This window comes from Podarcis erhardii (assembly GCF_964252035.2).
Source record: "Podarcis erhardii genome assembly, chromosome: 18".
NCBI lineage: Eukaryota > Metazoa > Chordata > Lepidosauria > Squamata > Lacertidae > Podarcis > Podarcis erhardii.
In genome coordinates, this window is record NC_138516.1 from 8728422 (window position 1) to 8754006 (window position 25585).

The 25585-nt window shown below is 49.8% G+C and overlaps 1 protein-coding gene across 1 annotated transcript; it reads left to right on the forward strand.

Annotated features, from left to right (window-relative positions):
* The first annotated feature begins 1574 nt into the window (after positions 1–1574).
* On the forward strand, positions 1575–24873 carry PWWP3A (PWWP domain containing 3A, DNA repair factor). The gene is made up of 14 exons (XM_081846159.1): positions 1575–1662; positions 3767–3897; positions 5237–5328; positions 5815–5909; positions 9075–9866; positions 12413–12523; positions 15964–16034; positions 16149–16225; positions 17642–17702; positions 17855–17930; positions 19893–19943; positions 20972–21402; positions 22590–22678; positions 23925–24873. Exons 2-14 carry the CDS (start codon positions 3841–3843, stop codon positions 24013–24015), a joined length of 2094 nt encoding a protein of 697 aa, XP_081702285.1. The 5' UTR covers positions 1575–1662; positions 3767–3840; the 3' UTR covers positions 24016–24873.
* Positions 24874–25585: the final 712 nt, after the last annotated feature.

Genomic DNA, 25585 nt, shown 5'->3' on the forward strand with positions numbered 1-25585 from the left:
GGTAAAGGGACCCCTGACCATTAGGTCCAGTCGCGGCCGACTCTGGGGTTGCGGCGCTCATCTCACTTTATTGGCCGAGGGAGCCGGCGTCCAGCTTCCGGGTCATGTGGCCAGCAGGACTGAGCCGCTTCTGACGAACCAGAGCAGCTCACGGAAACACAGTCTACCTTCCCGCCAGAGTGGTACCTATTTATCTACTTGTACTTTTGACATGCCACCCTATACGCGGAGGTCTCAGGGTACATAAAAAGATCACAGTATAGAATATAAAAAATAAAGCAATAACCCAATCATAACCATTCCCCAAAAAGAGCCACATTTGAAAAGGGCATAGGGATGTAAATCGGATTAACCAAAGGCCTGGTTAAAAAGGAACATTTTTGCCTAGTGCCTAGTTCTGGGCACCACAGTTCCAAGAAGGACACTGACAAACTGGAACGTGTCCAGAGGAGGGCAACCCAAATGGTCAAAGGCCTGGAAACGATGCCTTATGAGGAACGGCTAAGGGAGCTGGGCATGTTTAGCCTGGAGAAGAGGAGGTTAAGGGGTGATATGATAGCCATGTTCAAATATATAAAAGGAGGTCACCTAGAGGAGGGAGAAAGGTTGTTTTCTGCTGCTCCAGAGAAGCGGACGCGGAGCAATGGTTCCAAACTACAAGAAAGAAGATTCCACCTAAACATTAGGAAGAACTTCCTGACAGTAAGAGCTGTTTGACAGTGGAATTTGCTGCCCAGGAGTGTGGTGGAGTCTCCTTCTTTGGAGGTCTTTAAGCAGAGGCTTGACCACCATGAATGAAGTACTAAACCCGAGGTACCACTGCAGTCCAGGCGGGAGATAACCAGAGCATGTATTACTGGTGAGACAGTCTGTGGGCAGGGAGGGTCTCATCCTGCGTACCCCATGGCTTCAAGCCGCCATGACAGCGTTAAAAAAAGGTAAAAGCTTTTCCCTCAGTTTCCCTCAGAGGGCGAAAAAGGCGGGAAAGTATAATGATGACGGGGCGTAGCGGAGCGGCGGGGGCCAATCAGAAGCTTGCGGCGCAGCCCAACGGCGCTCCGATTGGCTGGTGTTCCTCCACCCAATTTCAAAAGCGCGCAGGGACGACCGTTGGTCCAAAATCGCCTCCTCGCGCGAGGAAGGGGAAAGCGCAAGCGCGAAACGCCACAGACTTCGAGGGGCGGAGCTGGAAAAGGGGAACGCGCGCGCCGGCGAGTGACGTCACATTCTCCATCCCTGATTGGCCAGAGAGGGCTCAAAGAAACCGTTCCGCATTTGCACGCGACTCTTCCGAAGAGGCGGGTAGGCAAACAAGCCGCCGCCAGGACGACCCCCTAAACTCCTCCTACCCCGTTCTGATTGGTCGCTCGCGCCTCTCGCGGGAGTCGAGGCGGTTTGGTGCGGTAAATTGGGAGTCCGTGGGAAGTGGGAGGGGGGCGGGTGAATCCCCCGCGCGGATTGGCTGGGCGGAGAGAGGGGAGGCGGGGCGAGGCAACGAAGTCTCCCATCAGCGGCGACGAACGGAGTAAGTAGGAGGGGCGAGGGGCGTGGCCTGCGACCCTCGCGTCAACGACCAAAAGGGAAGAGGGAAGACGAAACCCCCTGCAAATCCAGAGGCGTGGCAGGTTCGAATCCCGCCTCCCCCGTTGTGAGGGGCCTGAGGTAATTAACGAATTAATAACAATAATTTAAAGGGAATTTGCCAGGAGGGAGCAAACTGGGGAGGAAAACCTATGACTGTATTATCATTACCATTCCAGGAAGTGAGGGTTCCCTATCCCATAATACGCCCCTTTCCCTCCCCCAGCCTGCCAATCTCACCCCCATTAAGGGGGGGGGGCTGAGGTACCTGTGTCAAGAAAACGGGGTGGGGGGGCTCAAAGAAAATGGGGTGAGGGGAACTCAAATCCCCTCCCTAATAATAATAATAATAATAATAATAATAATGTCATACATTAAAAACTCCCCTAAACAGGGCTGCCTTCAGATGTCTTCTGAATGTCAGGTAGTTGTTTATTGCCTTGACATCTGGTGGGAGGGCGTTCCATAGGGAGGGCGCCACCACCAAGAAGGCCCTGTGCCTGGTTCCCTGTAACTTAGCTTCTCGCAATGAGGGAACCGCCAGAAGGCCCTCAGGAGATGGACCCCGGTGTCCGGGCTGGACGATGGGGGTGGAGACGCTCCTTCAGGGATACTGGGCCATTTTGGGCTTTCAAGGTCAGCCCCAACACTTTGAATTGTGCTCGGAAACGTCCTGGGAGCCAATGTAGGTCTTTCAGGACCGGTGTTATATGGTCCCGGCGGCCGCTCCCAGTCCCCAGTCTGGCTGCCGCATTCTGGATTAATTGCAGTTTCCGGGTCACCTTCAAAGGTAGCCCCACGTAGAGCGCATTGCAGTAGTCCAAGCGGGAGATAACCAGAGCATGCACCACTCTGGCCAGACAGTCTGCAGGCAGGGAGGGTCTCATCCTGCGTCCCAGATGGAGCTGCCCTGGACACAGAAATGACCTGCCCCTCAATGGACAGCTGTGAGTCCAGAATGACCCCCAGGCTGCGCACCTGGTCCTTCGGAGGCACAGTCACCCCATTCAGGACCAGGGAGTCCCCCACACCTGCCCGCCCTGAAAGAGCACTTCTGTCTTAGGAATCAACCGCAATCCTGGCATGCTGAGGCGTGGACGATGGGGGTGAAGATGCTCCTTCAGGTATACTGGACCGAGGCCGTTATTATTATTATTATTATTATTATTATTATTATTATTATTATTTAGATTTAGTGTTGTTGTTGTTGTTGCTGTTGTTGTAGTTGAGTCATTTAGTGGTGTCCGCCTCTTCGTGACCCCCTGGACCAGAGCACGCCAGGCCCTCCTGTCTTCCACTGCCTCCCGCAGTTTGGTCAAACTCATGCTGGCAGCTTCGAGAACACTGTCCCACCATCTCTTCCTCCGTCGTCCCCTTCTCCTTGTGCCCTCCATCTTTCCCAACATCAGGGTCTTTTCCAGGGAGTCTTCTCTTCTCATGAGGTGATCAAAGTCTTGGAGCCTCAGCTTCAGGATCTGTCCTTCCAGTGAGCACTCAGGGCTGATTTCCTTCCGAATGGAGAGGTTTGATCTTCTTGCAGTCCATGGGACTCTCCAGAGTCTCCTCCAGCACCAGAATTCAAAAGCATCCATTCTTCGGCGATCAGCCTTCTTGATGGTCCAGCTCTCACTTCCATACATCACTGCTGGGAAAACCAGAGCTTTGACTATACGGACCATTGTCAGCAAGCATTGTCCTAATACATATACTTTTGTTGTTGTTTAGACGTTTCGTTGTGTCCGACTCTTCGTGCCCCCCTGGACCAGAGCCCGACAGGCCCTCCTGTCTTCCACTGCCTCCTATAGTTTGGTCAAACTCGTATTAGTAGCCTTGAGAACACTGTCCCACCATCTCGTTATTTACACTCTTGGATTTGCTGTTGCTGCCAGCGTTTTCAGATTGTTATTTATTATTCGTATACCACCCTTAATCGGTTCATGGAATAAAAAAACAGTCGAAGGTGCTTTATTGCTTTATTATGAGCTTTGATGAGAGTCTTGATGCGAGTAGAGGACACTGGGCTGGCCTGATCCAGCTACTCTCTTCTTAGGTTCTCCATTGGATAAGGCTGCTTTTCACAGAATCAGAAAGTCGGAAGGCACTCCAAGCGTCGCCTCACCCCTGGAATGCAGGAATCGCCGTTTTACGAGCGAAGGTGCAGTAATGGGATATTTTGTCTTTTCAGATCCTTGAACCCTGGCGGTCACCAACCCTCACCTCAAATCCTCTCTTGCCCGCTATCCTCCATGAACGGCAACCATGAAGAAGGCAAAGTACATCCTTTGCACGTGGAAGAAGCGGTGGTGGCCTGCAAAGGTGATACTCATTTGAACATCTCTGGACCTTTTTATCTCCTTTCTGTTTGCTTTGCTCCCCATCTCTACCAGTAGCTGCTATGGGAAGGCGATCAGTATATCTGAAGGAGTGTCTCCACCCCCATCGTTCTACCCGGACGCTGAGGACCAGCACCGAGGGCCTTCTGGCGGTTCCCTCACTTCGAGATGCCAAGTTACAGGGAACCAGGCAGAGGGCCTTCTCGGTGGTGGCGCCCTCCCTGTGGAACACCCTCCCACCAGATGTCAAAGAGAATAACAACAACCAGACTTTTAGAAGACACCTGAAGGCAGCCCTGTTTAGGGAAGCTTTTAATGCTTGATGTATTACAGTATTTTAATTTTTTTTTGGAAGCCCCCCAGAGTGGCTGGGGAAGGCCAGCCAGATGGGCGGGGTATAAATAATAAATTATTGTTGTTGTTGTTACTATGCCATATCAGGATGTTGGAGGAAGTTTAGGATACCCGTGGTATTTCCCCCCGAGGTATAGCAGGGGTTCTCTGGAAGCAGTGATGGGTTGTCCCACCAGTGGGCCTCCCTCCCCACTTGGATCGGGACCCAAGCAGCTTCCTGCGGCCCCTCAGCCAATTTATTTATTTAAAGGTGTTTATTTATTTAAAGGTGAACCTGCTTTTGCCAACTGGGGCTCCTTCAGGAGGAAGGGCAGGTTATAATTCAATAAATAAAAAAAATCAGATATGTCTCTTCTTCTTATCTATTATTTATTGAATTTATATATCACCCTATACCCAGAAGTCTCAGGGCGGTTCACAGAAAAGGAAAGGAGTAAGAGAAAAATATTAAGACTGAAATCCTAAGCACGTTTATTTGGAAGTAAGTTCCACACAAATAAATGTGGAATATCAGCATTAAGTTAACTGTATCCTACAGTTCCCTGCAGTGGATTCGAAATTAGCTTGGGCGCAAATGGTAATGGCGATAGCAATAGCGCAAAGAAAAAGAACACAACTTATGTTTTCGCTTGCACATTAGGCCTGGGTACCAACAACACTTCCAGGATCACTTATTTTAAAAAAAATCCACAATTTTCAAACAGACACATAGGCACAATTCTGTGACCCCCCATCGCTATTCCAGAATTAAACGTTCACTCTACTATTTCAAGTGATAAGATTACTTAAAGTAAAGGTAATTATTTACTTTTATTATTATTATTATTATTATTATTATTATTATTATTATTAGTGCGACCCACATCTTTTTCTTGTCTTTACACCGTTCTGTTTTGTTGAGACCTGCCCTGTAGGACCTTAACATTAAGAAATCTCACAAGTGTATGTTGCGTTCCTGCATCCTTCAGGTTTTGTCCGCCGGCCGGACTTCCAGAAGGCGACAAGATCCGAAGAGCACGCCGAGAACCCTTCTGGTTGAAATTCTCTGCCTGAATAAACAGTTAAGTTGCACGTCCAGCATCTCAAGCTCCCTTGTTGACGCTGCTGGATGGGACCACGGTATGGTGGGGGTACGGACGCGGGTGGCACTGTGGTCTAAACCACTGAGCTTCTTGGGCTTGCCGATCGGAAGGTCGGCAATTCAAATCCCTGCGCTGGGGTGAGCTCCTGTTGCTCTGTCCCAGCTCCTGCCAACCTAGCAGTTTGAAAGCACACCAGTGGAAGTAGATAAATAGGCATCGCTGCGGCGGGAAGGTAAACGGCGTTTCCATGCGCTCTGGTTTCTGTCATGGTTTCCCATTGGTTTAGTCCTGCTGCCCACATGACGTGGAAAGCTGTCTGCGGACAAACGCCGCCTCCCTCGGCCTGAAAGCGAGATGAGCGCCACAATCCCATAGTCGCCTTTGACTGGACTTAAACGTCCAGGGGTCCTTTACCTTTACTTTATGGTGGGGGTGTTTAACTGCTTTCTCTCACTTCTTAAAAGGATTGTTGTGCGCCACGCAGACGTCAAACCTTTGGAGGAGGAGGACATCAACAGCATCGCCTCTCAGTTAGGTGGCCAACCCGACGCCTCAGAAGGTAACTCCCAGGGCACGACCTGAGCACAAGAGCCTTCTCTCCTCCCATCTCTACCAGCGACTGGGATCCAGAATTATTTTATAACGATGATGATGATTTATTAGATTTATGTACAGTGGCACCTTGGTTCTCAAACATGCTACATTCTGGAAGTTCCAAAACCAAAGCGTGGCTTCCGATTTGCGCAGGTGCCCCGGGAACAATAGTCAACAGCCGCATCGGGTGTTCGGCTTCCCAAAAAAGTTCACAAACCAAAGCATTTACTTCCGAGTTTGTGGCGTTCAGGTTCCAATTTGATCATCAGCTAAGCCGTTTGAGAACCAAGGTTCCACTGTACCACAAAAAGATCTCGGGGCAGTTAACAACACAAGTGAGCAACACAAATAAATAGTTAAAGCAGAAAAAACAATAACGCTTCCTTCCCAAAAACACATTTAAAAGCCTGTATAATAGTAATCAGGGACGCGGGTGGCACTGTGGGTTAAACCACAGAGCCTAGGACTTGCTGATCAGAAGGTCGGTGGTTCGAATCCCCGCAACGGGGTGAGCTCCCGTTGCTCGATCCCAGCTCCTGCCAACCTAGCAGTTCGAAAGCACGTCAAAGTGCAAGTAGATAAATAGGCACCGCTCTGGCGGGAAGGTAAACGGCGTTCCGTGCGCTGGTCTTGTTCGCCAGAAGCGGCTTAGTCATGCTGGCCACATGACCTGGAAGCTGTACGCCGGCTCACTCTGCCAGTAAAGCGAGATGAGCGCCACAACCCCAGAGTCGGCCGCGACTGGACTTAATGGTCAGGGGTCCCTTTACCTTTTTCCTTTATAATAGTAATCAGCCCAAGGCCTGGTTGAAGAGAAACTTTTCCGCCTGCTGTCTAAAAATATACAAGGGCGTGGGCTTCAGAAGCCTGTATACAGTGGTACCTCGGTTGTCGAATGTAATCTGTTCTGGAAGACCGCTCGACTTCCGAAACGTGTGGCAACTGAGGCCCAAAGGGGGGGTCGGCAAAGTCAGTGGAGAAATTTGAAAAAAACCGCAGCAGCAGCCGTTCGACTTCCGAGACACTTTTGAAAACGGAAGCATTTACTTCTGGGTTTTCGGCGTTCGGAAACTGAAATGTCCCGTTGCGCCAGAAGCGGTTTAGTCCTGCTGGCCACATGACCCGGAAAGCTGTCTGTGGACAAACGCCGGCTCCCTCGGCCTGAAAAGCGAGATGAACGCCGCGACCCCATAGTCGCCTTTGACTGGACTTAACCGTCCAGGGGTCCTTTACCTTTACCTTCTACCAAGCGTGGGGGCTATTGGCCCTATGGGCATAGCCAAGCTGCAGGTCCAATCTTCGTAGCCATCCAGCAAGGAGGGGAGCAAAATACAGTGGTACCTCCGGTTAAGCACTTAATTTGTTCCGGAGGTCCGTTCTTAACCTGAAACTATTCTTAACCTGAAGCACCACTTTAGCTAATGGGGCCTCCCACTGCTGCCACGCCGCCGGAGCACGATTTCTGTTCTCATCCTGAAGCAAAGTTCTTAACCCGAGGTACTATTTCTGAGTTAGTGGAGTCTGTAACCTGAAGCGTATGTGTCAGAGTCACCCGTGGTCCCAGCTCACAAGAGACCAAAGTCCACTCCAGCTTATGTACAAAAGCTTTTATTGGAGAACATTAGTAGCTTTACATCCGAGGTCCGTGACCCTACGTCTGTTACCCTTAGACCGCTGAAGTCCCCTCTGAGTCACTCCCGCCTCGACACCAGTTTAAGAGGCTTGTACTGGTCCACCTCTTTCTCTCTTTCCTTTCCCGCAGGGTCTTTCTGCCCCCCTGTGTTCTCTCCCTTCGGGACTCTCCAGAGGCTGAATCCTCTGCCGCCTCCTCCCCCCTCCTTCGGGCTTTGGGACCAGGCTCCTCCCCAGGACTCTCTTCATTTCCGCGCGCCTCCCATTTTGAACTTGGCGCGCTTACGTTGCTCCTGACCTTCCTTTCGACAGTTACACTGCCCTCAATACTACTTTCCTCCCCTTCCGGCAGGACGTTTTGCCCTGATCTCCTTCCCCTCTCTGCTTCCTGTTCTGCTCCTTCTGACACACTGGTCACTCCTCCCCCCTCACTCCGTTCCAGCGGAGCAGCCGGTCTCGCTCTCCAACTCCCACTGGGGGTTCCCCCTTCGTTTCCCTGCTCCTGACTGCTTCCCCCTCTAGCTCCCCTTGGCTTGACCAGAGGGGCTCCCTTTTGGGAGTCCTCCGATTCACTGGACGGACTCATGGACAATCTTGGGTCATTGTCATCCTCTTCCTCGTCAGTCTGGAATCCTTCCCCCTCACTCTGCGTCTCTCTCCCTGAACCCCTGACAGTATGTAACCTGAAGTGCATGTAACCCGAGGTACCACTGTAGCTGCAACTCTCTCCCCTAGTGTTTCCATCTGGTTACAATGGTCTCGTTGGTATGCCACCCTCTCCCTCTGCAAGCAGCTCAGAGAGGAATGACAGGGCTGGCCGGGGTGGGGGTAGTGGAGGGCAAACTCAGCTCCTGAGTCATTTCGACGCATCTTTCGACTGGATTATTGTAACTTGCTCTACATGGGGCTGCCCATGAGACTGACCCAGAAACTCAAGCGGGTGCAGAATGCCATGGCGAGACTCCTTACAGGGTCCTCACTGCGGGATCACATTCACCCAGTGCTATACCAGCTGCACTGGCTCCCGGTGGAGTACAGGATCAGGTTTCAGGTGCTGGTTTTAACCTTTAAAGCCTCTCCTGGTATGTCCCATGGAGGACCTTACAGTCTTCAAACAAAAATATATTGGAGGTCCCGGGCCACGGAGAGGTTAGGCTGGCCTCAACCAGAGCCAGGGCTTTTTCGGCTGTGGCTCTGATCTGGTGGAACGCTCTGTCACGAGACCAGGGCCCTGCGGGACTTGACATCTTTCCGCAGGGCCTGCAAGATGGAGCTGTTCCACCAGGCCTTTAGCCAAGGCACAGCCTGACCCCCTCTTTTGGCAATCCTCACAGAACTCTAGCCCAATGGTTGCCATGAATCTGATTTGAACTGATTTTATAATGAACTGATTTTAGAATGTGGTATCATTTTACTGTTGTTAGCCGCTCTGAGCCCGTTTTCGGCTGGGGAGAGCGGGATAGAAATAAAATTTTATTATTTATTATTATCTCAACAGGTCAGAGCAAGAAAAACCGCAAAGCCATAGATGAGCTGATCTACCGTCATGCTCTCCGGAAGGCCCTGGATATCCTTAGCGAAAACTCCGTCTCACCCAAGGGGCGGAAAGGAAAAGCGTCACCCCGGAAGGTCACCCCCGCCGGAGCGTCGCTGGGGCGTCCGGCTAAGTGTCGCCAGCTCCCGTCTCCAAGGGACCCGCACGAGGGAGAAAGCAGGGAGAGTTCCGTCGAGTGTTGCTTCGGCTCCAAGGCATCTCCCATCTCTAAACCACAACACTTTGGAGAGGCAGCTGGCCAGAACTGCTCCTTTTCCGAAGCAGCAACGACCGTCACCCCCCAGAAACAGCAGAAACCGTTGCCCAAATCTGACGCAGGCCAGTCCTTTAAGAAGAGGGGAGAGGGGCGCTGCCCATCTCGGGGCAGGTCTGGCAAGGGCAGCGGCTTCCCCTCCCCAAACAGAACAAGCACCCCGGCGGCTGCCTCTCGAAAGCCCCGCCCCAGGTTCGCGAAATCGGGCGTGGGGCCCCGGGTGCGGAAGAAGCTGCTGGGCTCCCCCGCCAGGTGCCTTTCAGCTGAACCAGCCAGAGGAGAGGAAGGAGGGAGACACAGCAGAGGCCCCAACAGCAGCAGGCACCCGAAGGGGACGCGGCAGAAACGGAATCGAGGAAGGAGTCGTCCGGGAGACTTGAACTCCTCCGCAGAGTCTCTTCCGGGAGGCAAGGCGGGGCAAAGGCAGGATGCGGCCTTCAGCGTGAAACAGTTCCAGCTTCTGGATTCTGAAGACGAAGAAGGTAGCTTGCGTGCTTTGCCAGGGCGGAGGAAGGTGTTTGTGTGTTTGTAGTAATGCCCCGGCCACGCGCCCCTCCCTCACTTGTTCTTACCATCCAACTGGATCAGGTTTAGAGAAACGGCGGCCGGCAGCATATACTTTTTTACAGGACAAAACGCATCAAAAAAAGGTACCTTATTTTTTGCTCTATAAGACTCACTTTTCCCCTCCTAAAAAGTAAGGGGAAATGTGTGTGCGTCTTATGGAGCGAATGCAGGCTGCGCAGCTATCCCAGAAGCCAGAACAGCAAGAGGGATTGCTGCTTTCGCTGCGCAGCGATCCCTCTTGCTGTTCTGGCTTCTGAGATTCAGAATATTTTTTTCCTTGTTTTCCTCCTCCAAAAACTAGGTGCGTCTTGTGGTCTGGTGCGTCTTCTAGAGCGAAAAATACGGTAGTTGCTGCCACCACTCGCCTGTACCAGGGCACCAGAAGACGTAACCCAAGGGAGAAGGTTATACTTGTCCCACCCCGCAAATTGTTTCCACAAAATGCAGGCAGAAATTCAACAGATGTAACGGAACTCAGACCCAATCACAATTCTTGATTGTGTTTAAATTCACCAGTGGTCAGCTAGTTGGCTAATACAGTGGTGCCCTGCAAGACGAATGCCTCGCAAGACGGAAAACCCGCTAGACGAAAGGGTTTTCCGTTTTGGAGGCACTTCACAAAACAAATTTCCCTATGGGCTTGCTTCGCGAGACGAAATGTCTTGCGAGTTCCTGCGGGTTTTTCCCCTCCCCCCCCCTTTTTCTAAGCGGCTTATCTGCTTATCCAATAAGCCACTAAAAGCCCACTAATAGCGCTAATCCGCTAAGCCGTCAATGGGCTTGCTTCGAAAGACACCACTGTAATTATAACTTGTGACAGCTGAGCTTGTTAGTTCCCAGGACTTTGGATCAAAGAGTTCCGCCCTTCCTCAGACATTTACCAGCTACACATTCCCAGAGTGATTAGGGTGGATATTTGGGTGTGAATGAGTTAGGTACCAGGTGTCAGAGGACCACTAATCAACCTGGACAAGCTCCTTCCTGAGATAAGCAACTTCACACATTTGGAGACTGTTAGTCTGCAAGTGTTAAAGCAACAAGAACCCATTCCCCATAAATCTTATGGCTTTTGAACTTCCCATAATACTTTGCTGCTTACTTGACCAAAGTTTGGTCTGTTGAAATTTCCTAACTTCGCTACAGTGTTGGAATGGCGTTGATCGTAGAAACACAGAATTGTAGAGTTGGGAAGGGACCACCGTCATCCTCTGGTGCAACCCTCTGCAATGCAGTAATCTTTTGCCCAGTGTGGGACTCGAACCCACAACCCTGAGATTTATTAATAATAATAATAATATTTATTTATTTATACCCCGCCCTCCCCAGCCAAGACCGGGCTCAGGGCGGCTAACAAGCAATAATAAAAACAAGTTGAGTGAATACAACTTAAAAAGAATATTAAATACAACATTAAAATATTGAAACATTGAAATATTAAAATGCAGCCTCATCACAGGAGGAGAAAGGAAAAAGAGAGAGGGGGAGGGAATCAAATTGGCTCCAAGCCAAAGGCCAGGTGGAACAACTCTGTCTTACAGGCCCTGCGGAAAGAAATCAGATCCTGCAGGGCCCTGGTCTCATGAGGCAGAGCGTTCCACCAGGCCGGGGCCAGTGCTGAAAAGGCCCTGGCTCTGGTTGAAGCTAATCTGACTTCCTTAGGGCCCGGGACCACTAGCGTGTTGCTATTTATGGACCTTGAGGCTCTCCGTGGGGCATACCGGGAGAGGCGGTCCCATAGAGTCATGCTCTACCAACTGAGCTATCTTTCAGGCCAGGGGGGCAGGGCAGCTCCCGCCCCACAATTCTTCCTGACTCTGCACCTCCTGTGTGCACCTTGCAACGCACAGGTGGTTGTCTCCCTCTCCCCACTAAAGCAGCAGTTTGGTTTGTTTTTTTAAGAAAAAGGAGAGGGAAAAGATCTCAGTGTTGTTGTTTAGTCGTTTCGTCGTGTCCGCCTCTTCGTGACCCCCTGGACCAGAGCACGCCAGGCCCTCCTGTCTTCCATTGCCTCCCGCAGTTTGGTCAAAATCATGCTGGTAGGTTTGAGAACACTGTCCCACCATCTCGTCCTCCATCGTCCCCTTCTCCTTGTGCCCTTCATCTTTCCCAACATCAGGGTCTTTTCCAGGGAGTCTTCTCTTCTCATGAGGTGGCCAAAGTCTTGGAGCCTCAGCTTCAGGATCTGTCCTTCCAGTGAGCACTCAGGGCTGATTTCCTTCAGAATGGAGAGGTTGGATCTTCTTGCAGTCCATGGGACTCTCAAGAGTCTCCTCCAGCACCAGAATTCAAAAGCATCCCATTCTCCGGCGATCAGCCTTCTTTATGGTCCAGCTCTCACCTCCATACATCACTACTGGGAAAACCATAGCTTGAACTATACGGACCTTTGTTGGCAAGGTGATGAAGATCTCAGTACTCTGTAGTAAAAGCTGAAATTGATTAATGCCTTTTCCTTTGACAGGATTTGCACCTGCCTCTTCCCCGCGGCTTAGCCCCATCGGGAGGTACAGTCACAGCCCAGCTTCCAGGGACGATGAAGACGAGGAACTCCCCAGCATCCTTTTGCACCCAGGTGAGGCCCGTTCTCTCTCTGCACGGCTCAGCCGCACCGGCGTTTTCCCAAGCCCAATCTTAACCTTTTATTTTATTTTTAAAAATAATATTTATTAAGAGTTTAAAGATTACAAAAAGAAAGAAAAAGAATTAAACAAATCAACATAATAAAATACAAAAACAGAAACAAAAACACTACATAAAATACTGAATTTATAAAACAAAACAAGAACAATTAAAAACACTTCCAATATTTTCAATCTTAACTCTCATTCACTTGTTTCATTGACTTCCTCACGCCTCCCTTTTTGTATTCCACTTCAATTAACTGTTTCAGCAATTCCTTTCCATCTTCATCTATTTTCTGTCCTGTAATTAATCTTAACATATTCTAACCTTGTTTTTTCCCTTTAATACATTAACAATCTATCTGTACCTAGTTCCTTATAACATTCCTGCCAAAGCCATATAACTTCATTCCACCATTTTTTCTATAGCTCATTAATTTTACAATATTTCTGTAGATAATCTTTAAATTTTTTCCAATCTTCTTCCACTGACTCTTCTCCCTGGTCTCGGATTCTGCCAGTCATTTCCACCAGTTCCATATAGTCCATCAACTTCATCTGCCATTCTTCCCGGGTGGGTAAATCTTGTGTCTTCCAATACTTCGCGATGAGTATTCTTGCTGCTGTTGTTGCATATGTATGCAATCTTAACCTTTTAAAGCAGGCGTGGGGAGGGTCTGGCCTTTGGCCGCCAACCCTGTGAGGTAGGTCAGGTTGTAAGATGCCGATTGGCCAGATTCACGCCTAGGGAGCGTCATGCGATTTGAACCGTGGTCTTTCTCAGGTCCTAGTCCAGCAATGAATGAATGAACGAATGAATCTTTATTTGCCTCGGCCATAGCAATAAAACAACAATACAGTGGTACCTTGGGTTACATACGCTTCAGGTTACAGACTCCGCTAACCCAGAAATAGTGCTTCAGGTTAAGAACTTTGCTTCAGGATGAGAACAGAAATCGTGCTCCTGTGGCGCGGCGGCAGCAGGAGGCCCCATTAGCTAAAGTGGTGCTTCAGGTTAAGAACAGTTTCAGGTTAAGAACGGACCTCCGGAATGAATTAAGTACTTAACCTGAGGTACCACTGTCCGATATACAAAGAATAGAAATAAAAAGTCAATCATATAAAATACATTTTGGGGTTTTGAATCAATAGTCAAATGGTGGATCTGATTCTGATTGCCCCAGCCAAAAACCTTGCCACCTTTGCTGTCACCTGCTCATCTTGATCTGCCAAGAGAAAGGACACTGGGGCAGTGGCTGGGCGACCCGGGATGGACGATAAAAGAGGGGTGGTAATCTCATTCCTCAAGTCTTTATAAAGAGGGCAAGCCATAAGGACATGCGCCACCAATTCAGGAATTCCATCTCCACAGGGACATGAGCGTTTTTCGGGGGGAATCTATTGGAGGTCCTAGTCCAGCAATCTGTAGCCACTACCCCACACCTCCTGAGAACCAGTCGGAACCCTCTGCAAAATCTCCCCTGGCAGGATCACAGAATCTCTTTTTTTAACAAAACTTTTATTTATGCAATTTTAACCGCCTCTATGCATACATTGTATAGGACGCGGGTGGCGCTGTGGGTTAAATCACAGAGTCTAGGGCTTGTCAATCAGAAGGTCGGTAGTTCGAATCCCCTTGACGGGGTGAGCTCCCGTTGCTCGGTTCCTGCTCCTGCCCACCTAGCAGTACGAAAGCACACCAACGCAAGTAGATAAATAGGTACTGCTCCGGCGGGAAGGTAAACGGCGTTTCCGTGCGCTGCTCTGGTTCGCCAGAAGCGGCTTAGTCCTGCTGGCCACATGACCCGGAAGCTGTACGCCGGCTCCCTTGGCCAGTAAAGCGAGATGAGCGCCGCAACCCCAGAGTCGGCCACGACTGGACCTCATGGTCAGGGGTCCCTTTACCCTTTACCTTTATACATACATTGTACAGTATCCATCACTTATCTCTTTTGCTAAGACTTCCACCTCTCTGTGGCATTGAGGAGAAATCTTGATGTGATATTTCAACCCATTGTCGGTTCAAGTCTTCCCTTTTTTGATAAAAGAGGCACACATGTAAAGGGGTGGGTGTGTTTCTTATCAGGGCACCCCAATCTGATTTAGGGCCCGTTTCAAATCCAACCTTGGTTTGGTCCAGATCGCAAAAACTAAAATGGAGTGGCTTGTCCCATGGTGACGCAGCCTGCTAAGGATCGGCCTTCTCCCTCCGATAGTTGTCTCTGCCTCGGCCCAGTATACCTGGGGTCCAGCTCCAAGGGCTTTCTGGCAGTTCCCTCACTGTGAGAAGTGAAGCTACCGGGAACCAGGCAGAGGGCCTTCTAGGTGGTGGCGCCCGTCCTGTGGAACGCCCTCCCTTCAGATGTCAAGGAAATAAACAACTACCTGACTTAGAAGACATCTGAAGGCAGCCCTGTTTAGGGGAGTTTTTAATGTGTGACATTTTAGTGTATTTTTAATTTGATGTTTTATTTATTTGTTTTAATTTAATTTTTAATTTGATGTTTTATTTTTAATATCCTCTTGTGAGCTGCCCAGAGTGACTGGGGAAACCCAGCCAGATGAGTGGGGTATAAATAATAAATTACTATTACTATTACATCTTTCCCTCCACTGAGCACAAGGTGGTACACCTTGTTTAATCCTCACAACAACCCTGTGAGGTAGGCCAGCCTGAGAGGCATAGCTGTCAAGCGTACCTTATTTGGAGGGACAGTCCCTTATCCCAGCGTCATATCCCGCTGCTGTCCCTTATTGATGATGTCCCTTCAATTTCCCGGGTTTCCAAGGAAGCAGCTCCTCTCCCTCCCTTACTCTCTGCCGGCCAGGGAGGAGGGAGGCTCCAACTGTGTTGCTTGGCTGCGTTGCTCACCCAATAAGGAGTCTGAGAACGACTGGGGGGTGGAGCTTGCATGCCTTGTGCCAATCAAATCGGCCGCGTTGCCTGGGGACTCGCCTTTGCTCAGCGCTTCCCAGCGGAGAGGTGACGGTGGTTTTCCTTGCTGCATCCCCTTTGCCGGGTTGCTGCGCTGTGGGAACCACCGCTTGAGGCTTCGCTTGGCTGCTGGCTGGGCTTTCTGCCTTTGGCTCGGAGGGGCTCAGAAGTCGAACATACCTGTGCTCCGAAAATCCCTTATTTTGGCTGCTGGTCCCTTATTTTCGAGGCTGCTGGCCCCTTATTTTCAAATCTGTAAGTTGACAGCTATGCTGAGAGGCTGTGGCTTGACCCCCCATGGTCACACCCAGCAAGCTCCATGGCCCAGTGGAGTTCCGAACCCGTCTCCCAGGTCCTAGTCCGATACTCTAACCACTACACCACACTGCCTTAACCCGGAAGGGAAGGGAAATTCCCCGTTCCGGCCTCCAACCTCTGTTTCCGTTCTGCCTTCAGAGCCCTGTACCATCAAAGCTGGGATGCTGGTTTGGTGCAGAATGCCAAGACAACCTTTTTGGCCTGCAGTGGTAAGAATAAAAACGTTCTGTCTTGTTGCATCTTTTTGTAAGGGGGCTGTTTTCCCGCCCTTCCTGCAAGGGGATGGGGGTAGGCATAAGACAGGGGTTTTCTCTTCCCGGCAGGTGAAAAGAGTACAGCAGAAAGCCAGGAAGGCCAACGTCATCCTCATCCAGGACACTTTGAGCATGAAATCCAAAGGGTAAGTGTAGCTTTTTTTTTTTTTTAATGATATTTATTCAAATTTTCAAAAATACAAAAACCTTTAAAAACATCAACAGAGTAGAAAAACAAAAAGAAAAAGAAAAAAGGCAGAAAAAAGAAAAAGAAAAAAGAGAAAAAAGTATATAAATTCAAAATTACTTCATTTCATTATCTTGTGTCTTAGACCTCCTCATACCTCCCTTTTTGTATTCCGATTTAATCATTATTTCAGCAAATTCTTCCCATATTTGTCAAAAATAGTTTATCTTAACAATCTAACTCAATTTAAGAATATTATCTTTAACTTTATCTTTACCTTCCAAACCATAAACTTTAAAGTTTAGAATTTAAATTTGTATTTATACTTAATGCCTTCTGGGTAAGTGCAGCTTAAATGCAGTCCTGGTCTGGGTTCTGATCACCCATTGGCTGAGCTGCTCTGATGCCCGGCATGTTCACAGAGCTGTCTCTAAACTGCTCCTACAGGCAATGGCAGAAAAAACTTATTTCTGCTCTGCTTTCTCAGCAAGGAGTGTTGGGTGTAGGTCTGAATTTGAAACCCTTCTCACCCATTGCTGAATAAAGAATAATAATAATAAAATTTTATTTATATCCCGCTCTCCCCAGCCGAAGCCGGGCTCAGAGCAACTAACAACAGTAAAATGATACCACATTCTAAAATCAGTTCATTATAAAACCAGTTCAAATCAGATTCATGGCAACCATTGGGCTAGAGTTCTGTGAAGATTGCCAAAGGAGGGGGTCAGGCTGTACCTTGGCTAAAGGCCTGGTGGAACAGCTCTGTCTTGCAGGCCCTGCAGAAAGATGTCAAGTCCCGCAGGGCCCTGGTCTCTTGTGACAGAGCGTTCCACCAGATCGGAGCCACAGCCGAAAAAGCCCTGGCTCTGGTTGAGGCCAGCCTAACCTCCCTGTGGCCCGGGACCTCCAAGATGTTTTTGTTTGAAGACCGTAAGGTCCTCCATGGGACATACCAGGAGAGGCGGTCCTGTAGGTATGAGGGTCCTCGGCCGTATAGGGCTTTAAAGGTTAAAACCAGCACCTGAAACCTGATCCTGTACTCCACCAGGAGCCAATAATTTTTGGACTTCTTGTTTAGTCGTTTAGTCATGTCCAACTCTTCGTGACCCCATGGACCAGAGCCCACCAGGCTTTGAGAACACTGTCCAACCATCTTGTCCTCTGTCATCCCCTTCTCCTTGTGCCCTCCAGGAACTGGTGGGGGGTGATTTTTAGAGAACCAAAGGGGGAGAGCCCCCAAAAAACATTGGGGAACCGCTGACTAAAACGCTTTGCTTCTCTCCAGTATCTAGCCATCTGTGTTCTTGCGGCCGTCAGTAAGATTTTTCCACTTGCTAACCCGTCGTATCCCTTTCCCTCCGCCTTCCCCCTGCAGCTTCTGCACCTCGTTCAGAAACCTGAAGCACTATGAATGCAAGGAGAAGGGAAAACTGATAGTAAGTTTTAAACGGCAAAGGTGTGAGCTTCTTGGGGGGGGGGGATGATCCTCCGCTCTGCGTTTGTGTCTTCCACAAAAAGCACGGCTTGTGTTCCCCAGGGGAGATAATATTCTGTTTCTTTTTCCGTTTTGCTATGATTTTGCCCCCAGGCCAGAGCCAAAGAGAGTCACCCCCACGATATCGACTGGTGCATCACGTTGATAACAGACTACCTAGTTCGAGTAGGTAAGCTTAGCCAGCAGAGTGGGGATGGGGGGGGGGCTGAGGAGTGTCCTCTCTTTCCAGCAGCTGAGGAGTGTCCTCTCTTTCCAGCAGTCCAGTAACACTTCAGCCTCTCCTGAACTGCAGAGGCTCAGGGCAGAGAGGCGAAGGGAACTGGTTTCTCCCAGGAGGAGTGCTCGCCTTAAGGCCAGGAGAGGTGGGTCACCTGTGGGCCGGGACCGTCCCTGGCGTCAGAGAAGATAAAGGCCAGTCAGCCCGGTCCCAGGTTGCGGGAGCAACGTCCTTGAAGAGCTGTTTCTGCCAGCACCCAGACCTGTTCCTCCAGAGTTCCTGTCCTTGCCCGGCTCCTCGCTTTGGACCCCGCTTCGCCCGGGGAGGACAGTCTACCGACCCTCGACTCAGGTCCTGGACCTCGCCCCACGGTAACCTCCCCCCCGGGACCAGCACAGAACTCTGTATTCTGTTTCTTCCTGTGCTGGTCCCGTGGGTTACCCAAGAGGCGAGGTCCAAGTCCGGTCCATGGTCAACGTGGAGGCAGTCCGTAGTAGCTGAAGCTGGGTGCAGGGCAGGGAGTTGGGTGAAGTCAGGAACAGGCTTGCAAGCAGGGAGCCAGGGCGGGTCAGGAGCTCTGGCAGAAAAGCAGGACAGGGTTCAGGCAAGAACTAGCAACCAACAGTGTTGCTCCCGCAACTTGGAACTGGGGCTGGCTGGCTTTTATCTGCCCCGAGGCATAGGGTGGCCCCGATCCTCTGGTGACTCGCCTCTCCTGGCCTGGAGGCGAGCACTCCTCCTGGGAGAACTTAGTTCCCTCCGCCTCTCTGCCCTGAGCCTCTGCAGCTCAGGAGAGGCTGGAGGGTTAGCGGATCCAGAGGCAACCTCAGCTTCCTCTGACGGGGCTGAGAGTGGAGCACCTGCAGGCAATGGGTCCTCCATCACCTCCGGAGCCAGAGCAGACTCACCTGAGGACCCAGCGCAGGTGAGGACCCTTCAGGCTCAGGCCCCAGCCCCGGCTCAGCTGGTTCTGGAGGCGGGGAATCCTGTGCAGGCTGGGATTCCTCAGGTTCAGCCTCCGAGTCCGAACCCCAGGCCATTCCCACTTTCTCTCTGCAGTTCCATGTTTTTCTTTTTATTTCTTTTTATTTGTTTCATAAAGCCCCCTATACCTCTTGATTGTGTAAAATCAGCCGCAGAGGCGCCACACAAAAGGAAAGGAAAGCTGGGAGGGAGGAGGAAGAAAGCAAGCTCTCGCACACTGCTTCTTGTAACGGCCAGGTTGGGGGAGTTCAAGGGGAAGAGGAGATGGAATGAAGCCACATGACAGACCCATCTCCCATCTCTCTTCCCTCTTCCCTCCCGCCCCCCCCCCCCGAATAGCCTCGTGGCTGTCAGTAAGTAAATAAGAGTTTATTGTACAGTGGTACCTCAGTTTTTAAGCCTCTTGGAAGCCAAATGTTTTGGTTTTCTAACGCCGAAAACCCCGAAGTAATTGCTTGCGTTTTCCAACCCACCTCGGAAGCCAAACGACTTCCGCTGCGCGTTTTTCAATTTTTCCAGTTGAACTTGCAGCCAGCCCTTTGCGCCTCGGTTTTCGAACGTTTCGGAAGTCGAACGGTCTTCCGGAACGGATTACGTTTGAGAACCGAGGTACCACTGTACTAGCCCAAAGGCCGTGACGAAACCGTACAAACGCCATCAGAAGAAAATATACACTGTATGAATAAGCCATCAGAACCATATGTTACAAGGGAGACTTTAAAGGGAAACCTGGTGGCCTTTGGTAACTCTAGAGTGTGACAAAGAGACAGTGCAGAAGCTCATTTAATGTATGACCCCGTCAAGCCTTGCTTTTAAATCCATGGTCGGCTTCCACGGTGGGAACAAAGTTCTGCGACGGCGTGACGTAACTTGAAATCTCCAAAAATGGGATTTAGTCGAGAAACCTTCCTCTTCTCTCCCCGTTCCCAGGCTGCGAATCTTTCACGGGGTCCTTCCTGGAGTATTACGCCCACGAGATGAGTGAGTAGTTCATTGCCTATTAAAACGCGCTGCTTTCCTAATGAAGGAACAAAATCAAAGAAGGTTCCCATCAATGGCACCTTTGCATGTACACACACACAGCCAAGACGTCACTATCTCCCAATTTTTGTTTTTTTAAAAGTTCCTTTGGGGGATTGATGGTCTGTGGCTTCTTGGGACGTGGTATACAGTAGGCATTTTCCTTCTGTGGCAGTGAGACAAGTCCTAGCCGTTGTCAGTTTCCTCTCCTGCAAAATGGGTATTGTGCACGTGTTTCTTCTCCATAGCGTGTCCTTTCCTGTCCAGATTCGATGTTTCACCGGAGGGATGGGGAGGAAGGAACATAATATTTGGCCCTCCTTCGTGTGCCTCCTCCTCAAGAGGTCCGGAGGGTGGCAACACGAGAACGGGGCCTTCTCGGCAGTGGCTCCCTGTCTTTGGCATGCTCTCCCCAGGGAAGTTTGCCTGGCACCTTCACTATACACCTTTAGGCACCAGGCTAAAACCTTCCTTTTTAACCTGGCCTTTGGTTGACCTGATCAACAGCCCATACTCTTTAGAGCGGTGGCGTTATTGTATTTTTATTTTATATATTGTGATTTATTTATTTTTTGAACCACCCTGAGACCTCCAGGTATAAGGCAGTTTATAAATTCAATAAATGAATGATTTTTTTTGTCCATGATACCTGAGAGAAAGTCAGGCTCTTTTCTGCGCCTTCCCGCAGAAACCGTGACATTGCCTTATGGAATTAAACATATTAATTCCACAAGGTGAAGATTCAAGGATGTTAATGTTTAAGTTAAATTTCATAAGAATTGGGATTTGGAAAACCGTTAAAAGGACATGCAATGAAATTCAACCGAGGGGAAGCGAGGAAGTCTCTTAACAAAGTTAATAAGTGTAATTTTCAATAAGGCTATGATTTATGTTTGTCTGTCTGTTTATAATATTGCGAAAACCAAAAAAAAAAATTGGGGGGGGGGGGGAGAAACCGTGACATTGCTGTCTGCTTTCCTCCCCCCGAGGCTACTCCGTCCGAACAGGCGTCCTCCACGAACCGCCGCAGGAGACCTTTCCGGAGGCGGAGGAAGCAGACCCGGGCGAGTCGCCGTCCGAGCCATTGCCTGCTAAGCCCCCCAGGAAAGTTCTCCCGGATCGGGCCCGGGCCGCCCGGGACAAGGCCAACGAGCGCATCGTCGAGTTCATAGTGAAGTCCAAGGGGGCAGACGACCACCTCCGCTCCATCCTAAGGAGCAAGAAGCCGTCGCGCTGGCTCAGCGACTTTGTCGTCGCCCGGCCGTACCTGCCCTGCATGGAGGTTTACCTGGAGGACGACCACCAACAGGAACTCGTTCTCAACTACCTGCGACGGGTTTACCAAGAGGCAGACCCCAAGGTGCTACCCGAAGTGAGCAGGGACAGTATCAAGTTCATCTTGGACGTCTTGTTCCCCGAGGTAAATCACGGCCTTTTTTTAAGGAGTTGGGACACAGGGAGCTGCCTGAACTGGTGCTGCCAGCACTGGCTGGCAGCTGCTCTCCGGGATTTCACAGATTCCCTGGAAATGCTGCCACAGATCGGACATAAGATCCTTCGTTGTTGTTGTTGTTTAGTCGTTTAGTCATGTCCGACTCTTCGTGACCCCCTGGACCAGAGCACGCCAGACACTCCTGTCTTCCGCTGCCTCCCACAGTTTGGTCAGACTCATGCTGGCAGCTTCGAGAACACTGTCCCACCATCTCGTCCTCTGTCGTCCCCTTCTCCTTGTGCCCTCCATCTTTCCCAACATCAGGGTCTTTTCCAGGGAGTCTTCTCTTCTCCTGAGGTGGCCAAAGTCTTGGAGCCTCAGCTTCAGGATCTGTCCTTCCAGTGAGCACTCAGGGCTGATTTCCTTCAGAGTGGAGAGGTTTGATCTTCTTGGAGTCCATGGGACTCTCAAGAGTCTCCTCCAGCACCAGAAATCAAAAGCATCAATATGTGATCCTTAGCGTCACGCCACTAAGCTGCAGCTCTATCCCTAAAGACGAACTAAGATTCTAGCCCTGACGATTTTGAATAAGGTGCCGATTTTACACACGGCCAGTTAGACCCTTGGTCAATATTGCCTACACTGGTTGGCAGCGGCTCTCCAGGGTCTCAGCCCTACCTGGAGATCAAACTTTCGCATGCAAAGTAGGTGCTCTAACCACTGAGCCACGGCCCTTCCTTTGCATTCCAGAACCCTTCCTCCTTGAATGTGTCAAGGTAAAGGTAAAGGGACCCCTGACCATTAGGTCCAGTCGTGGCCGACTCTGGGGTTGCGGTGCTCATCTCACTTTACTGGCCAAGGGAGCCGGCGTACAGCTTCCGGGTCATGTGGCCAGCAGGACTAAGCCGCTTCTGGCGAACCAGAGCAGCGCACGGAAACGCCGTTTACCTTCCCGCCGGAGTGGTACCTATTTATCTACTTGCACTTTGACATGCTTTCGAACTGCTAGGTTGGCAGGAGCAGGGACCGAGCAACGGGACCTCACCCCATCATTGCGGGGATTCGAACCACCAACCTTCTGATCGGCAAGCCCTAGGCTCTGTGGTTTAACCCACAGCGCCACCCGCATCCCTGTGTCAAACATACTTGCAAATTTTCTTTCTCTTCGCCCCCAGGCCATCATCTATGCCATTTCAGCCGTGGACCATATCGACTACAAGAAAGCGGAAGAGATATACTTGAGAGGGCCTCTGGTGAGCCAAAGGTAACTGCTTCCATCGCTTCTTATCCACAACAGCTTTAGGGAAACTTGCAAAAAGGGAGAGAATGCCCTAGTATTGCTGGGTCCCCCCTCTAGTTGTGGTTGGCTTAAAAAAAAAGGTAAAGGCAATGGACCCCTGGACGGTTAAGTCCAGTCAAAGGCGACTATGGGGTTGCGGTGCTCATCTCGCTTTCAGGCCGAGGGAGCCGGCGTTTGTCCGCAGACAGCTTCCCGGGTCATGTGGCCGGCAGGACTAAACCGCTTCTGGCGCAACGGGACACCGTGGCGGAAACCAGAGCGCATGGAAACGCCGTTTACCTTCCCGCCGCAGCGGTACCTATTTATCTACTTGCACTGGCGTGCTTTCGAACTGCTAGGTTGACAGGAGCAGGGACTGAGCAATGGGCGCTCACCCCATCGCGGGGATTCGAACCGCCAACCTTCCGATCAGCAAGCCCAAGAGGCTCCGTGGTTTAGACCACAGCGCCACCCTGCGTCCCCAGTTGGCTTAATCATACACTCCATGAGTTTTCCACAAATGCATCTGTGGTCAGAGCAATTCAGGTAAAGAAACAGCAGCACTTCTGGCACTTTCCTCCCTGCGAGAAGTGAGGTTGCAGGGAACCAGGAAGAGGGCCTTCTCGGTGGTGGTGCCCGCCCTGCGGAACGCCCTCCCACCAGATGTCAAGGAAATAAACAACTATCTGACTTTTAGAAGACATCTGGAGACAGCCCTGTTTAGTGAAGTTTTTGACGTCTTATTGTGTTTTTAATATTCTGTTGGGAGCTACCCAGAGTGGCTGGGGATGCCCAGCCAGATGGGCGGGGTATAAATAATAAATTATTTTTAAAAATAAGAAATTGTCCAGTAGCACCTTAGAGACCAAGTAAGTTTGTTCCGGGTATAAGCTTTCGTGTGCATGCACACTTCTTCGGACGACTTCATGCATGCACACGAAAGCTGATATCCAGAACAAACTTACTTGGTCTCTAAGGTGCTACTGGACAATTTCTTATTTTTTTTATTTAGTTTGACTGCGTCAGACCAACACGGCTGCCCACCTGAATCTAATAAATTATTATATCATTCCAAATGTCCACGTCTTTAGCAAAATTTAGTCTGCTGTTGCTGTGGTACTGAAGACGAGCCTCCGTTAACTTCTCCACACATTACTGTATTAATTTTTGAATCCACGAGCTTAGATTTTGTCGTGTGTCCCCCTCCCTTTCCTGTCTCTTTATCCTTCAGGGAAAGAGAAATCTTCGAGGAAGAAATCCTAGAAAAGAAAAGGAAGAGAAATCTGCAGAGCAAGAGGCCTCCTCCGGAAGCCAGCCTGTGAAGCCTTTTCCCTTCATCCCCGTCCGGGAGGACACAGAACAAGTTCTGCATCAGACTTGTGACATGAAATAGGAAGTGCGTATTCTGTATAGGACACAAGAGCCTTTATTTTTAAATATATATATGTGTGTATCAAATATACTGTAAGAAGTACATGTGATACCAGAACCACGACAATCCCGTCAGAGCAAACTGGACTGTTGTGGCAGTGAAACCCTCTCTCTCTCTCTGCCTTGGGACAGCCCAAAAATAAATAATTTATCGGTGTTTGTGACGCCCTGGGTGACGGCTTGCGCAGGAACCGGTGGCGGTTTGAGAGAGGACTTACTCCCCTGGTGTCAGCAAACCAAATGTTTTGAACTACAGCCCCCGGCTGATGGGCGTTGTAGCCCAAACCATTTTGAATGAATGTCTGGAAGCAAAAAATAAATTTAAAATGTGTGTGTTCATTGTTCATAGGAAACGCTTTTACCCCTCTCCCCTTTTAAATGGCTTCCAGAGGCTTCTCTGGATCCCGAAGAGGAAAAACTTTGCTGTACATTCTGCTGTCGTCGTCTAAAATCCCGTTCGCCCTACTTTTGGCAAAGGTTTCTAAAAGTTTGAGGTGCGTCAAATTAGGAGCTTTTGCTTCCCGACGCAGCCAGGAATCATCTCAGTTAGTTTCACAGTCTTCCATCCCCAATCCCGTTATGAATTTTAAAACCCAGCCGGTGCAGGGGTTATTAATTTGATGAGAGCTAAAACAGCCTTATTACCTTCTTCCACCCGTACCGAATCGTTCCATCCTTTCTCCATCTTTTACGCTTTTTGTGCAAAATCCTCTCTTTTTTTAATCAAACAATAAAACTTCTCAAAACCACGACAGACTGGTTTCTTGTGTCCTTTGGAAGAACTGCAAAGTTGGACTGGGCAAACATTTTCTCAATAGTTCCTTTTTTTATTTTTAATAGAGGAGTTCTTTCTCTATTTTTTGCAAAAACAGCAGCAGGGAACACGGATAATAATGTTGCATCCTGGAAGTTTGCAGCTTGGAAATATTCATAAATCGCTTCTCCGGGCTTCTGAGAGGAGAGCGGGCAGCGAAAGCCAGCAAGGGGCATAGCGATAACACAAAAAAGCAGGCCCCAATTTACCGTATTTTTTGCTCTATAAGACTCACTTTTCCCCTCCTAGAAAGTAAGGGGAAATGTGTGTGCGTCTTATGGAGCAAATGCAGGCTGTGCAGCTATCCCAGAAGCCAGAACAGCAAGAGGGATTGCTGCTTTCACTGCGCAGAGATCCCTCTTGCTGTTCTGGCTTCTGAGATTCAGAATATTTTTTTTCTTGTTTTCCTTCTCCAAAAACCAGGTGCGTCTTGTGGTCTGGTGCATCTTATAGAGCGAAAAATACAGTATAATTTCTGGCATCTAACCTTTGTCTTTCCCATCTTTCAGCTCTGGGTCAGGCCAGGGGTCCGTCTAAACCAGTTTCCCAAACTTGGGTCTCTAGATATTTCTACATAGCAGGAGATGATGGAAGTTGTAGTCCAAAAAATAGCTGGTTGTTATCCAGGGTTGTTATGAAGGTCAAAC

What these genes read in the sequence shown, in the direction of transcription:
- PWWP3A (XM_081846159.1), top strand. Translation starts at nt 3,841, where the DNA reads ATGAAGAAGGCAAAGTACATCCTTTGCACGTGGAAGAAGCGGTGGTGG. An exon ending in AGCGGTGGTGGCCTGCAAAG is followed by an intron (nt 3,898 to 5,236) that starts GTGATACTCATT and finishes TGCATCCTTCAG; the next exon opens with GTTTTGTCCGCCGGCCGGAC. An exon ending in TGGACGTCTTGTTCCCCGAG is followed by an intron (nt 21,403 to 22,589) that starts GTAAATCACGGC and finishes CTTCGCCCCCAG; the next exon opens with GCCATCATCTATGCCATTTC.